The sequence below is a fragment of the Leuresthes tenuis genome, unplaced genomic scaffold (assembly GCF_036924035.1).
Source record: "Leuresthes tenuis unplaced genomic scaffold, fLeuTen1.0.hap1 SCAF_14, whole genome shotgun sequence".
NCBI lineage: Eukaryota > Metazoa > Chordata > Actinopteri > Atheriniformes > Atherinopsidae > Leuresthes > Leuresthes tenuis.
In genome coordinates, this window is record NW_027325368.1 from 15695441 (window position 1) to 15708515 (window position 13075).

General features: G+C 38.5%; 1 protein-coding gene across 2 annotated transcripts in view; it reads left to right on the forward strand.

The window, feature by feature from the left end:
• Positions 1-13075, forward strand: part of LOC140269071 (glypican-5-like) — a 95594-nt gene that overhangs the window by 16408 nt on the left and 66111 nt on the right. For both annotated transcript variants that reach the window (XM_072364094.1, XM_072364095.1), the window contains exon 3: positions 9857-10545. In XM_072364094.1, coding sequence (XP_072220195.1) covers positions 9857-10545 — 689 coding nt within the window. The remainder of the gene's footprint in view (positions 1-9856; positions 10546-13075) is intronic.

The window sequence follows — 13075 nt, forward strand, 5'->3', positions numbered from 1 at the left end:
TATTTGTTGATTGCCATGTGCACTGCAGACAACCCTCTTGTCTTAAAAATAACCCAGCTGCCAACAGTGCACTCCACAAAGTGAAACTATAAAGACAGTCCTATCTTCTTCTTCACGTCAAATATCTCTTCTCATTTTTATTCATCAGCCCCACTTCTACTTATCATTCATACTTACTCTACATTTTACATATAATACACAAACAAATACCAGGTATGTGTGGATTAGCCTCCGCGAGGGTCCACAGTAATGATTTTACATTTTATCATAATATATCATAGATATTGGCTTTCATGAAATAGCACAAATACTCTCTTTGACATTACATGTGACAGGGAGACTCGGCTTTGTTAGTGTCACTGGCCGACTGGTCCAGCCGGGCTTTTTCCCCATCTCCTGTCTGACTTTGCTGTACCCATGTTTCACTGACTGATTCTGAAAGTCACACGTGTCTGTCTATGCATGTATGTGATCTATTTATGAAGACATGTACTTCTACAGCCGTTGCGAGTTAAGAAATCTTTATCAAAGAAAGTCGGATCCAAAAAAGAAAGGGGGGGGGGGGGGGGAACAGGGAATTTTAGTAGTATCTATCTTCTTCAGTGTCGTTAAGTGATAATGTTGGATTTCATTGCAATGAAGTCATGCCGGGAGACAAAAGTGAATATTGGTGAGATGCAGCTTGCAAAGTGGCCAAACTTGCATGTATGTGAGGTAGGCTTATTTTCATCCAGTGCCTGTGTGAGATCAGACAGGGTGTTTAGTACATGGTTTTAAGCCATAAGTGAATGGTGATTGTGATGCATAAGTCTTGGTATTATGACTCACACTTACACTTCAGCCCAAAGTGGGTTGTGTTTGGCTGTCTTCCTCCCATCTCTCACTACCAGCTCATTTCATCACTCCCACATTCAAGTCAACTCAATTTCCTCATTTCGTCCTGTTGTGGCCTCTCCTCCTCCTCTATCCCTTTCCTTCTTGCCTCCCTGACTTGCAATTTATTAGGGACTCCCCATGGTAAATGTTATCCACTGATCTCTCTGTTGTTCATCAGTGTATTACAGAGGAGCAGGAACTGTGAGGGGAAAAAAAATATATAAATTGACAAGAAAAAGTGTTGTGACCCTGGCTAACCACGTCCTGTTTGTATGATCCACAGTGGATTATGTCATCTATGTTGACGGCCAAAACGAACAGAGGTTTGCATCTGCTCTTAAATCAACCACAGCACTGTCCACCACTGGAAAACTGCAAAGCATTTTTCTCTCGAATATTAAGTTATTCCCCTTTGTTTTATTTCAATTGGCGAAAGTTTTTTTGTTGTTTTATATGATATTGATATAAAGGCTTACACTTTAACAAAGAGCCATTTTACTCCTAATTTAAACAATGCGTAAGTGACCTACCCCCCCATGATTCATAAGAAAACTGAAAAATGAGAACAGGGGCCACACCTGCTAAGAAAAGTGGAAAGTTTTTCATTAGTCTCTTTCATCTTAAATTTATTCCACACCTCAGAGTCCGTTCAGGGATCTGTTTCATGTTAATTGTGTGCTCCACTAAAGGTTTCCTTTTCTTTTCCAGGAAAATCTGGAGTCCAGTCTTTTTCTTAGATTACCTCTAATTTTAGTTGTCATCAATTTCAGTTTATTTAATACACTATTACATTGCCTTACCATTAATTTGTTAATCATAATCCACAGATGATCAAGAAGGCTTTGAAGAAAATGCTTTCAGTATGTCTGATATACTTCTGAGTCATTTTAATAGGTCATTGGCAGCTCACTTGTATGGAATCAACCTTTTCTCCCAAATATGTTGTTTCTTCTCTTGAGTCCTCTTTTTTTTATGTGCATATGCTACTTTTTACCAAACTGCAAATGTCATCATTTTGCAGCTAAACCTATAGAGTAAGCCATTCATTGTAAGAGTCCTTCTTGTTGAATGGTAAATTATACACTGCTTGGCCAAAAAAATAGTTGCCATCTACAAAAAAAGGTCACACACTCTAATATTTAGTTGGACCGCCTTTAGCTTTGATTGTGGCACTCGTTTGATGTGGCATTGTTTCGATAAGCTTCTGCAGTGTCACAAGATTTATTCCATCCAGTGTTGCATTAATTTTTCACCAAGATCTTGTTGATGATGGGAGAGTCAGACCACTGCGCAAAGCCTTCTCCAGCACATCCCAAAGATTCTTAATGGTGTTAAGGTCTGGACTCTGTGATGGTCAATACATGTGTGAAAATGATGTCTCATGCTCCCTGAACCACTCTTTCACAATTTGAGCCCGATGAATCGTGTCATTGTCATCTTGGAATATGCCTGTGCCATCAGGACAGAAAAAATCCATTGATGGAATAATCTGGTCATTCAGTATATTCAGGTAGTCAGCTGATCTCATTCTTTGGGCTCATAACGTTGCTGAACTGAAATCTGACCAACTGCAGCAACCCCAGATCATAGCACTGCCCCCGCAGGCTTGTACAGTAGGCACTAGGCATGCTAGGTGCAGCACTTCATCTACCTCTCTTCTTACCCTGATACTCCCATCACTCTGGAACAGAGTGAATCTGGACTCACCAGACCACATGACCTTCTTCCATTGCTCCAGAGTCCAATCTTTATGCTCCCTAGCAAATTGAAGCCTTTCTTTCCGATTAGCCTCACTGATTAGTGGTTTTCTTAGGGTTACACAGCTGTTCAATCCCAATCCCTCGAGTTCCCTTCGCATTGTGTGTGTGGAAATGCTCTTACTTTCACTATTAAACATAGCCCTGAGTTCTACTGTTGTTTTTGATTTCACCAAATGTTAAGTGATCATGATCAGTTAGGGGTTTTTTTCTGACCACATTTTTCCTTCGAAGTTGATGGTTCTCCACTATCCTTCCAGTTTTTAATAATGCGTTGGACAGTTCTTAACCCAATTCTAGTAGTTTCTGCAATCTCCTTAGATGTTTTCTCTGCTTGATGCATGCCAATGATTTGACCCTTCTCAAGCAGACTAACATCTTTTCCACGACCACGGGATGTATCTTTTGACATGGTTGAAATGAGGAACTATGCATAGCATCAGTTGCGGTTAAATAACTTATAAGATAATCACCTGTGCAGTCATTGTCCAGTAGGACTTTTTTTTTGGCCAGGCAGTGAGATTGCTCCACCAGAGCAGACTAAACACTGGAGTGACTCACTCACTGTGGTGGTACTAAGTGGTATTGCAGAAAAATCTGTTCGTATAACAAATTTTCTCAGTTGAGTATCTTTGCTGCATAGTAAGCTTAGCTACTGTGGTCACTGCTGGAATAATTCTTGTTGCACTTTGGTATTTGTTTTATTCAGTTTAATGTTGTTTGTCTTGAATTACTTTTTGAGTAAAATCTAATACCTGATGCTTCAAATTTAAATTATTTATCAGTTTAGTGATATACTGCACAGGGGAGTGCTCAGTTTTCTGTATACTGTGTATACCAATAAAAAAGAAATTGGGGTTACTATTGACCTGTGGCCCCCTTAATACTTAGTACAAGAGGTGCTGTCCATCAGCCTGTCAACAGTCTGCAGCTACACTGCCCCTCTACACTTCCCCTTTATGGTATTAACCATCTTAACAACCTCCTCCCCCCAGGCCCCCATCAGTCCTTCAGCCATTGCTCTTCCTTCTCTGTCCGTGTCATTTTCTCATCTGCTCCTTTCCCTGCCTTCGATCATGTTTCCCTACTTTGGCTAGAGCAGAGTGTAGTGCCCTCCACCTCTCCTTTTCAGTCTCTTTTCAGTGTGCCCTGAGCGCCATGGGAGTTGGCAAGAATATGTGCACATACTTATGATTGTAAATGCTGAATTAGACCTATCTGTATTTTTGGTAGGAGTGCATCTTCCCACTTCTTGTGGTTCAGATTTGAGTGAACAGCATGTCGGTGCGTGTTGTCTGACAGATGAGTCATGATCCCACTTTAGACTTGCTCATGCTGTGTTCAGGAGTCACACAAGTATGATGAATCAAAAGATTGATTCAAGAACTTAATAATAGTTTATTACCATAAAACTTGGAGATTGTATGACATTGCAACTCTCCCCTGTAACTTAAGATGACCAGTTCTGCGTGGGAGAATATTGACCTATATATACAGTCTTTCTGGTAATTAAAACAAGGATATGCAATCTACACACGTGTCACTATGTCACATATCTGTGTGGTGACCTGTTTGAAACCTAAGCCTGAAGAGGGATTAAAATGCTTTGCCTGAGATGATGGTTGACCAGGTTCACTCAGGACTGATTGCCAAGATAGAAATGGCCCACAGCTCTATGGTATGAGAACAGTGTCTCCTATCTCATTATCACAATATTACTGCATCTCCAAGCACATGTAAGCAAGCACAACCACAATTACAAGGCCACATATACATATTTGAATATAGAAATGCTATACGTGAGAGCTTATGGTTGAACTCATTCATCAAAATATTCTCCCTGATACATTAGCAGTTCAGTTCTGTATTTAGGTACTTAATAACTCTCTCACAATGTCTAATGTCCCTGTGCCACATTTCATTCATCCATCCTTACTAGCTACAGTATTCTTTGCTAGACTCGTCAGTTTATTTCAGACTTATCTGGTTACCACTCTATCACAATTTGGGGTAAGTTTTGCTTTTGGAACCAGCCTGGAGTGCTAATTTAAGGAACTGTTAGCAGTTCTACATTAACTTATTTTTTCAGCTCCAGATGTTACCACTTTTTTTTTTTTTTTACATTCTGTCAACATCTAATATGCTTTAGCTAACACTTTTCTGTTCAGACATAAGTAAAATCCAAAAAAATGCGATTGCTTTATATCTTGGGACAAAATGTACATCCATTAGTGACATAGAATATCAAAGATGGACAACGCTTCCTGAATTTAAAGATAAAATAGCAAAACTAGAAACCCTTTTGAAATTGAAACACGTCAGCTCTGATGCCAACAAGAATCCCATCTTCAAAAACCATCAGCTATAAATAACCTCTGTAGGAGAGAGCGGGAAGATGAAAATAATTAAGGAAGCTAAAGATAACATTGATTGTGTATGTGGAATTTTCAGAGTAGAAGACACTGCTTATTCGAAGAGATGTTTTCTGAATGAGGTTTAAAAAAAAAAGTAAAATTTCAGAGTCGGATGTCGTATCCAACTGAAGTTGGATGGAAACTTTCTTTATAACTTACCTGATATGCACACCTATAACAAAGGTTTGATGTTCTTCTTTTCTTTCAGCAGATATGTAGACTTTTGATTAGAATGATGTGGACAAAGCATCAAACCTGGTTCATCCTGTTGTCTAATTTCAGATGTTTACCCAGACTATATCAAAACTCACAGGCATACAAGCTTCTTTCTCAATGGGTAGTTGGCTGAGGAATGGGATATCTCTTACTCACAAAGGCACTGAACATTACAGTTGTGACTGAAACCATAGGTTACCTAAGTTATGCTATGCTATCACTATGCTTTTTAGGGATCAGTAATTGTGGTAGCTTCGCCATGGTGACACTTGAGCTTCAACTGTGCCAGTTAAACACCGGATTGCTATGCACAATATAGAATGGAACCGGGTCCCTATGATTTAAATCCGGTGTTCTCAGAGAGTAAGTTTGGCATAGTGCTGGTAGAGACATATGGCCTCATATTCCATTCCAGAGGCATGGATACATACACGGTCCAAGCCAGTGCAGGACAAAAGCTTCACTGCTGCATTTTTATCCCCTTAGTACATTGTGTATTCTAAACAGACAACATCTCTGATTTGACTTTCAGAACTACAGACAAAGCTGGCCTGTCAATTCATTCCTGTATAGTTAACTTGGCTATTATGTGTTTTCAATTTCAGTGTTTTAGGACTTTCATGAAAATTAAAGTTAAATGCTTCATGCTAAGTAGCCACAGTCCAGCCACATTTCATCTCCCAAGGGGAATACAGACGGGAAACAATAACATTGTAATGATAGCCAGTCATGAGTGTGTATCTAAACTGAGTGTGGTCAAATCCAGATTTAGGCACAGAGGCAAGACAGAAAAGTCATACTAAAACTGACTTTCATGCAATGGTAGTTGGGATTTAAACATCTCTTTTTAGTGTTTTTTATTTTTTTTATATTTGTTCTCAACGTGTGTCCCAGAAGTGGAAATTGCGGTTAAACCCACAACAATTACATTTGATTTATTGTGGTATGAGAAGTCAAAGCTATCTGAGCGTGGGAGACACCATGGGAGATGCTGCAATAGCTAACAAAGAAGAAAAAGAAACAAATATATCTATTGTATAGGACTTCAGTCTCATGTATCTTGGCTGAATACATCTATTTATAGAAGTAAAGCACACTGTGATAGCTGTGATATAAATGAAGCAATATGTCAAATTCTGTTAGAATAAAGCAAAAAGCTAATTTATGCTATTGGTCATGTATTGAATATGAAATAAATGTATATTTCTGCTTCAAATTTCAATTGTAATAATTTACTTCCCATTTACACCCTCTTTATTTGCCATTTGTTTTCCAATTTATTAATTGAACACTTTATTGGTGTTCTGTGCATTTATTTCGCTCTTATTTCTTAGTATCTTTTCCTTATATTTATTTAAATAAAAATGATTATATATTCTATTGTCATATCACTTTTTTTTAAATTGGATAATTGTTCGTGGTTTACTAAATAGATAAAATAGATTTATATCCATATTATTTACCCCCCTCTGTATTTTTCTCCCATTTATTTAACACATCCTATAGATGAAAAAAACTGAAATGAAAAAAAAATTCAAATGACAATAGAATACACAAATTAACAAGTTTATGAAAATCAACATAAGATGCTAAGTAAACTAATAAAGAAATAAATGCAGGTATGAAAGAATGAATATATGAATGAACTGATAATAGAATCTAAAATCCATAAATAGAAAACGTAATTTGAATAATTAGGGTTTTTATCACAGTGTTAATGCGAGCTCTGTAATGAATTAAATCCTCCGTCTGCTGCTAACAATATTATGGCGTCTTTTTGCATTAAAAGGACGTTTATGCAAATATATCTTTTCTCCCTCTCTGAGGTGAGTGCAATAAAGTTCCCTTTAGCAGTTGACAAAGAGTATTTGGAAAGAGATACTTGCATTTAGCCTGGGAGATCAAATTGGCCACCGCAGTTCCTTACTATGGCCAGTGTTTGGTTTTAAATTGTGTCGGAAAGGACTGGGTGTTTCTTGATACATTGTTGTCCACACAATCTCCATAAGGAATGTGAATCTGGGTATCCAGATCCACATTCCTTAAGGATTCTCTAATGCAGAAAATTTTGGTACACGGCCTTTGGCCTTTGAAAGGGAGTCGGTTAAACAGTTAAATCCAACATTCTTTCAGGAGATTTGCCGTTGCTGCTTTGACCACAATGTGGCCCTCAGTTTGATCCCAATTAGTCTGTTGAAACCACTTTTGTACAAACCTGAACCGTTTCATACTTTGGTGACTGATGAGCAAATTGGTGATCTTCATGTTTTGTGTCCTACCTCAAGGTTATCTAAATAAACTGTAAAGGTTTGATGGTTACAATATGGCTAAGTAAAAATTGCGCACCTATACGCTAGATTTACCATGAAAGATTACAAACTCTTTGTAATGGGAATGTATCAAAGAGCATGCAATAAGCCACACTGACAGAGAAATTTACCACCAGTGAATTATTCTGGATAATAAGGACATAAGGACTTTGCTGTCTGTTTTTACAAACTGTAAAGACTTTTTTGTGTGTGTGTAATTGGGTAGGGACAAGCTTGAAGTAACAAAATGTCCTTCTTAAGCACAGAAGTACATGTTTGAAGTGAAAACCATGGAGAGACAGGGAAGTGCTCAGGGGCCAAATGAATCCAGATGTCAGCATGTTCACAAGGTGGAGTCAACTTGTACAGTAGTTGTTTTTCCTTGTTTAATAGTTCAGACACTTGTTTTTATTGAATTTTCCTGGCACTCTCCCACTCTCTCTTCTTATTTTTTTGACATTCTTTTCTTTTTATCTCAATCTTGGCAAGAAAAAAATAAAAGGTTTTTCAACGAGTATGGAACGTCTTAAGGAATTAGTGATCAAAGTTCATGAAATGAATAGTATTCCAAGTATAAAGCCATTTGCTTTTACATCTCAGATTTTCTGTTGAAATGTAAACTGAACAGAACCTCACAGAGAGAAAGACTATACCATGGTATTCGCATGATAATGTTATAACAACATAAAATAATACTGTATAGCTAAAGCTTGTGGATATATCTTGTGGTGTAAAAGTCCTGTGGATAGTGAGCCTTGCAACCTCAACTGGCAGGCATGCGGGCAGACCTCACACTGGTACCAGCTCTGCTGCACCAGGGCATGAGGAGACTGAAGTGGAACTGTTGTTTTCAACCCTATCCTTTTGCGTTGGTCACTGTCTTCTACTCGTTTTGTTCTGTTTACACCTAGACATCTCTGGGGGTCTTACTGACAGCTTTCAGTCAATCTTGAAGTTATCACTCTTTTGACCGTGATTTATTTCTGTCCCATGCTTTTCCACTTTTCCAAACGCATCTTTCAGGCTTCAACTTCAAATGTTTATGGGGGCATGTCTAAATGGTGTTTTTCTTGGGCGTTACAAATAAGATGTGCCTTTTACTGGTAAGTAGGGAGTCCCCGTGTGTCCCAGACAGTGCTCATATTAGTGCAGCTGTTCATGAGGACATGACTGCTGTTATCCTTCTGTCTGCGAGCTGGGAGGGGCTGAAGACACACAATCACACACGCACACACACACACAAAAAAAACACGTACACACTTGGCTCATTTGCAAACAATTTCTATGCTGAAGTAGACTCAAAGTGTGAATTGCTCTCATCATGGCTGAATATGAAAGTGTTAGCATAAAGCAAAACAGACCAATCTATCATCATCAGTACTTTTAAGTTAGCTGTTAGTGTCACAGGAGGTTTATGCTCTGTTTAAGTATGCGTGTGAGTGTGTGTGTGTGTGTGTGTCAGGAGGTACTGTATGTATCCTGGCACCCTCTTTCTCTGGTCTTAGTTTCTGTACAGTTGCTACTGCTCCTTCATGTCCTGTCATACTTTTAAGCTTAGATCACACCCCAGAGAAGAGCGCTGCATCCAGCACACACATACACAAACTTACATGCTTATGTATACAGTACAAAGTGGACAGTGTATGGTGAGCTGCTGGGAGGAAGAACAGAGCAGAGGGTTAGGACCATATGTGAAAGAATGAATCTGGGGAGTGATCAGCAAAATTCTCTTTAGGTCATTTTAAACCACAATATGAAATAACACATTTTTATAAAAGAGTCATACAGGATAATTATTCACATATAACTTACAGTACTCATGAGTTATAGTACCTTGCTGTTATTCAGCCAATGCATGGGCTGATTGATCAACAGCTTATTTCTTCTACCTTTTTCTAATTCTATACTTTAAAAAAAATCACAAAACTTATTTCTAGTAGCATGTAGAGTCTAGAATTTGCATAATGTGTCACAGAAAATGTCTGTCTTTGTCTTTGACAAAAGTCTTTGTCAGTGTGTGAAGATGTTTACTGCAGTGATGACTTCATACAAATTGATATCCAACTGCATTTCTCAACTTAATGACACGCATCGTCCAAGTTTAGTTTGTAAAAAAAAATTCATATCCGTATACGTGTCTGTGTGTATATGTGTTTGTGTAAGACATTACAATTACAACAATGTAACAATTAGAATATTTGATGATAGGATTCTTTTATATACTATATAGACTGAATATATATTGTATATTACATTCTCTGTTTCTCTTTTGCTCTCATTGTAGACATGTACCAGTACCTCCTGTCCTTTTCCCAAGGCCACCTGAGCTCTCTTTTGGAGGGAACCTTCTCATCCCTATCTCGCCATGCCTTGCCCCATGTGAATCAACTCTTCTCATCTCTTTCCCTCTACCTCCGTGGTGCCAATGTCTCTGTTGAGGCAACAGTGCACCAATTTTATGACAACATCTTCCCACTTGTCTACACACAACTTTTCAACCCAGGCAATGAAGATAGCGAAATGGGCGACTGTCTACGTATGATCAGAAAGGATGTCAATCCTTTTGGGCATCATCCAGCTGTCATGGCTCAGGAGTTGGCCGGGGCACTGGGAGCTGGCCGACAACTGGGTCTGGCCTTGGAGGAAGGTGTAGAGGTCATTAATGCCACAGAACATGTCAGCATGAGCAAAGACTGTATAAAGAGCCTGGTGAAGATGGTGTACTGCTCCCACTGCAGAGGCTTAACGTTGATCAAGCCCTGCGCTGGCTACTGTATGAATGTAATGCGAGGCTGCTTGGCCAGTGTATCAGAGCTGGATCAGCCTTGGAGGAGATATACCAGCTTGTTGGAGCAGCTGACCCTTGCCATGGCCGGGCACCACAGCCTGGAACTAGCCCTGCTGGGGGTCAGGGGCCACGTCAACGAGGCATTGCTCCATGCACAGCTCCATGGTCCTCTCATTAATGCCAAGGTGAGTGAACACTAGTTAAACATCGATCAGAGGCCTTAATGGCACATAGAAAAACTTCCAAAAAGTTTTGTTTGACATCTTTGCTTTATCCATATATCTTGGCAGTGTTGAATGTAATGATTGGAAAGCTTTTGCCGGTCGCTTGTGGTTATGAGATACTTTTTTCCACCAGTGCAGCAAAAAAATAATAAAAATCCTACACACTGCATTAATGTTTGTGCAATGCTGAAACTATTCAGAGAAAAAATAATATTTATTCAAAAAGAACTTTAGCATCGTCTAAAGCACCACAGACTTGGTAACTGTTGCAAAACTGGCAAGGCATCTAAAAATCACCATTGTTATTTAAAGTGGTGCATAAAACATCATTTGTGTGCTCATGTAAGCTATGAGTACTACCATATGCCTTACATTATATGCGGTTATTATTCACAACATGAATACAGTTGCAGGAGCAATTGCCAGACAGTTCTTACGACTGAATGCTGCTGTTAAATCCACTGTCACAATTATGTTTTTGTTTTACAGTTTATCTTGGATTCGTACTTTTATGCCTAAAGAGTCAGGGAAGCAGAGTAAACAAAAGAAATGAAGAAAATTTAAACTTGGCAGTTGTGTAGGTTTGCATTTTAACATAAAGTACAGTAGCTTCAGGTGATATCCTCAGATGTACTCATCTTGAAATATTTTCAGTGATGTCAAGTTTAAAACACTTTAGATGTGTTACACAGTGGTTTTGTTTGCAAGTAAGTAATAAGCTTTGCATTGGCAATGGCATTACCAATATGCTATTTCTTCTAGTAACCAGAATGAAAAGTTGGATGCATGTATGAAGGCGTAAGGTAGCATGAGTCATACATCAAGGAAACAAATGGGAAGAAGAACAGAGTAGAAAGTTAAGACCATGTATGAAAGAATAAGTTGATTGTATAATTGAAGTGACAGTCTGAGCACTAATCGGCATGATTCTCTTTGGGTAATTTTATATTTTGATATGAAATAACACATATACATTTTTTCTAAAAGAGTCATGCAAGATAATTAATCATATCAATGAGTAGTAAAGCAGGGAAATTAGGAAAATATCATGAAGGAATGATAATGCATCACAAGTTATCATACTTTGCTGACAAGAGGTGTTCCATTGTTGCTATTTAGCCAGTGCATAGGCTTATTGCTTCACAGCTTATTTCTCCAGCCACTATTAAATCAATATTTGAAAATGCACAACATTTTGGTGAAAATACAACTAACTCCTTCAAAATTTGCTGTCCCCATATTTGCAGGAGATCCCCATAAGTTAGTGTGCAGTTACATTTTTGTCCCCATCATGTTGGAAAAACAAATATACACAAACGCACATAACCATTCACTATAGTCTATAGACTTGATTATATAACATCAACAATTGTACCCATGGCCATTTTAAAATTGATGTTTTTTTTTATGAAGCCACAGTAGCGTGTCAAGAAGAAGTGTTACAAGTTCAGTTCACATCCACTGGAACATCCATCCTTCCATGTGCATACGGCCCCATCTTGGATGACAAATTAGCTATAAACATACAATGATCAAAATATATGCTTTTTTTTTGTAAAGTCAAGCGTCAAGAAGAAACAGTTTTTTGCCCAGTCACAGAATTATTTGGACGTGTTATTAAAGGAATTATTGTGACTGTGGTTTTCTGCTGGGATGTTTTCCCAAACCGTTTTCTGGCTATAATCTCTCACTTTCTGAAATGCAGACTACACAGTCTCCACTGTATATTGCTATACATCACAGTCAAAACACGGAGACACACACAGGCCCCCACACGCCCACACACTGCGATGTGTGCACGTGTGTATTTAGTCCAGTAATGAACCTGGGATAGTTTCTGTGTTAACACACTTCTGTTCTTACTGACATGAAGCATGAACGTATTTCAGAGGGAAGTTGTTATGGATATTATATTGGGAGCTTGGGGTAGGATTATGTTGAGTGTACGCAATTGGAGAAAAACTGGAAAGTTTCCAGTAAAAATGGCTACTCTTATTGGACCCTCGTGCCAATGGTAGCTCCAGTGTTTAGTTAGGTTTTCTCCCTCTGAATACTGACTTGTTGAATTCATCTTAAAATTTCTCCCTCTAGACTTATCTGTGCTTGAGAGGCCACGGACTACTGTTTATTGACATGGCCATAAAAAAAATGATATGGCTCAATTGAACTGCAGTGAAATTTTATATGGACTACCTGTTAAAGATGGGCAGAAATGGATAAATCTTAACACACAGAAGCATGTATTCTTTCACTATTTCATTAAGTCATACACTTGGTTACTGAGGTCTTTACAGCCTGCTTTTGAGAAAAGGGGAACGCTAGTCCACATTAGAACATTTTATAAGCAGGTCTACCTTATCCGCCTGTTGGTTTTACTCCACCTTCTCATTACAATCTTATGGAGGAATGATAATAGCAGCCTGGGCCTTTAGATAATGGAAACAAGGACCAGTGTGATGATTGGAAGGGTTTCCATTCGCTGTGGCAGCTC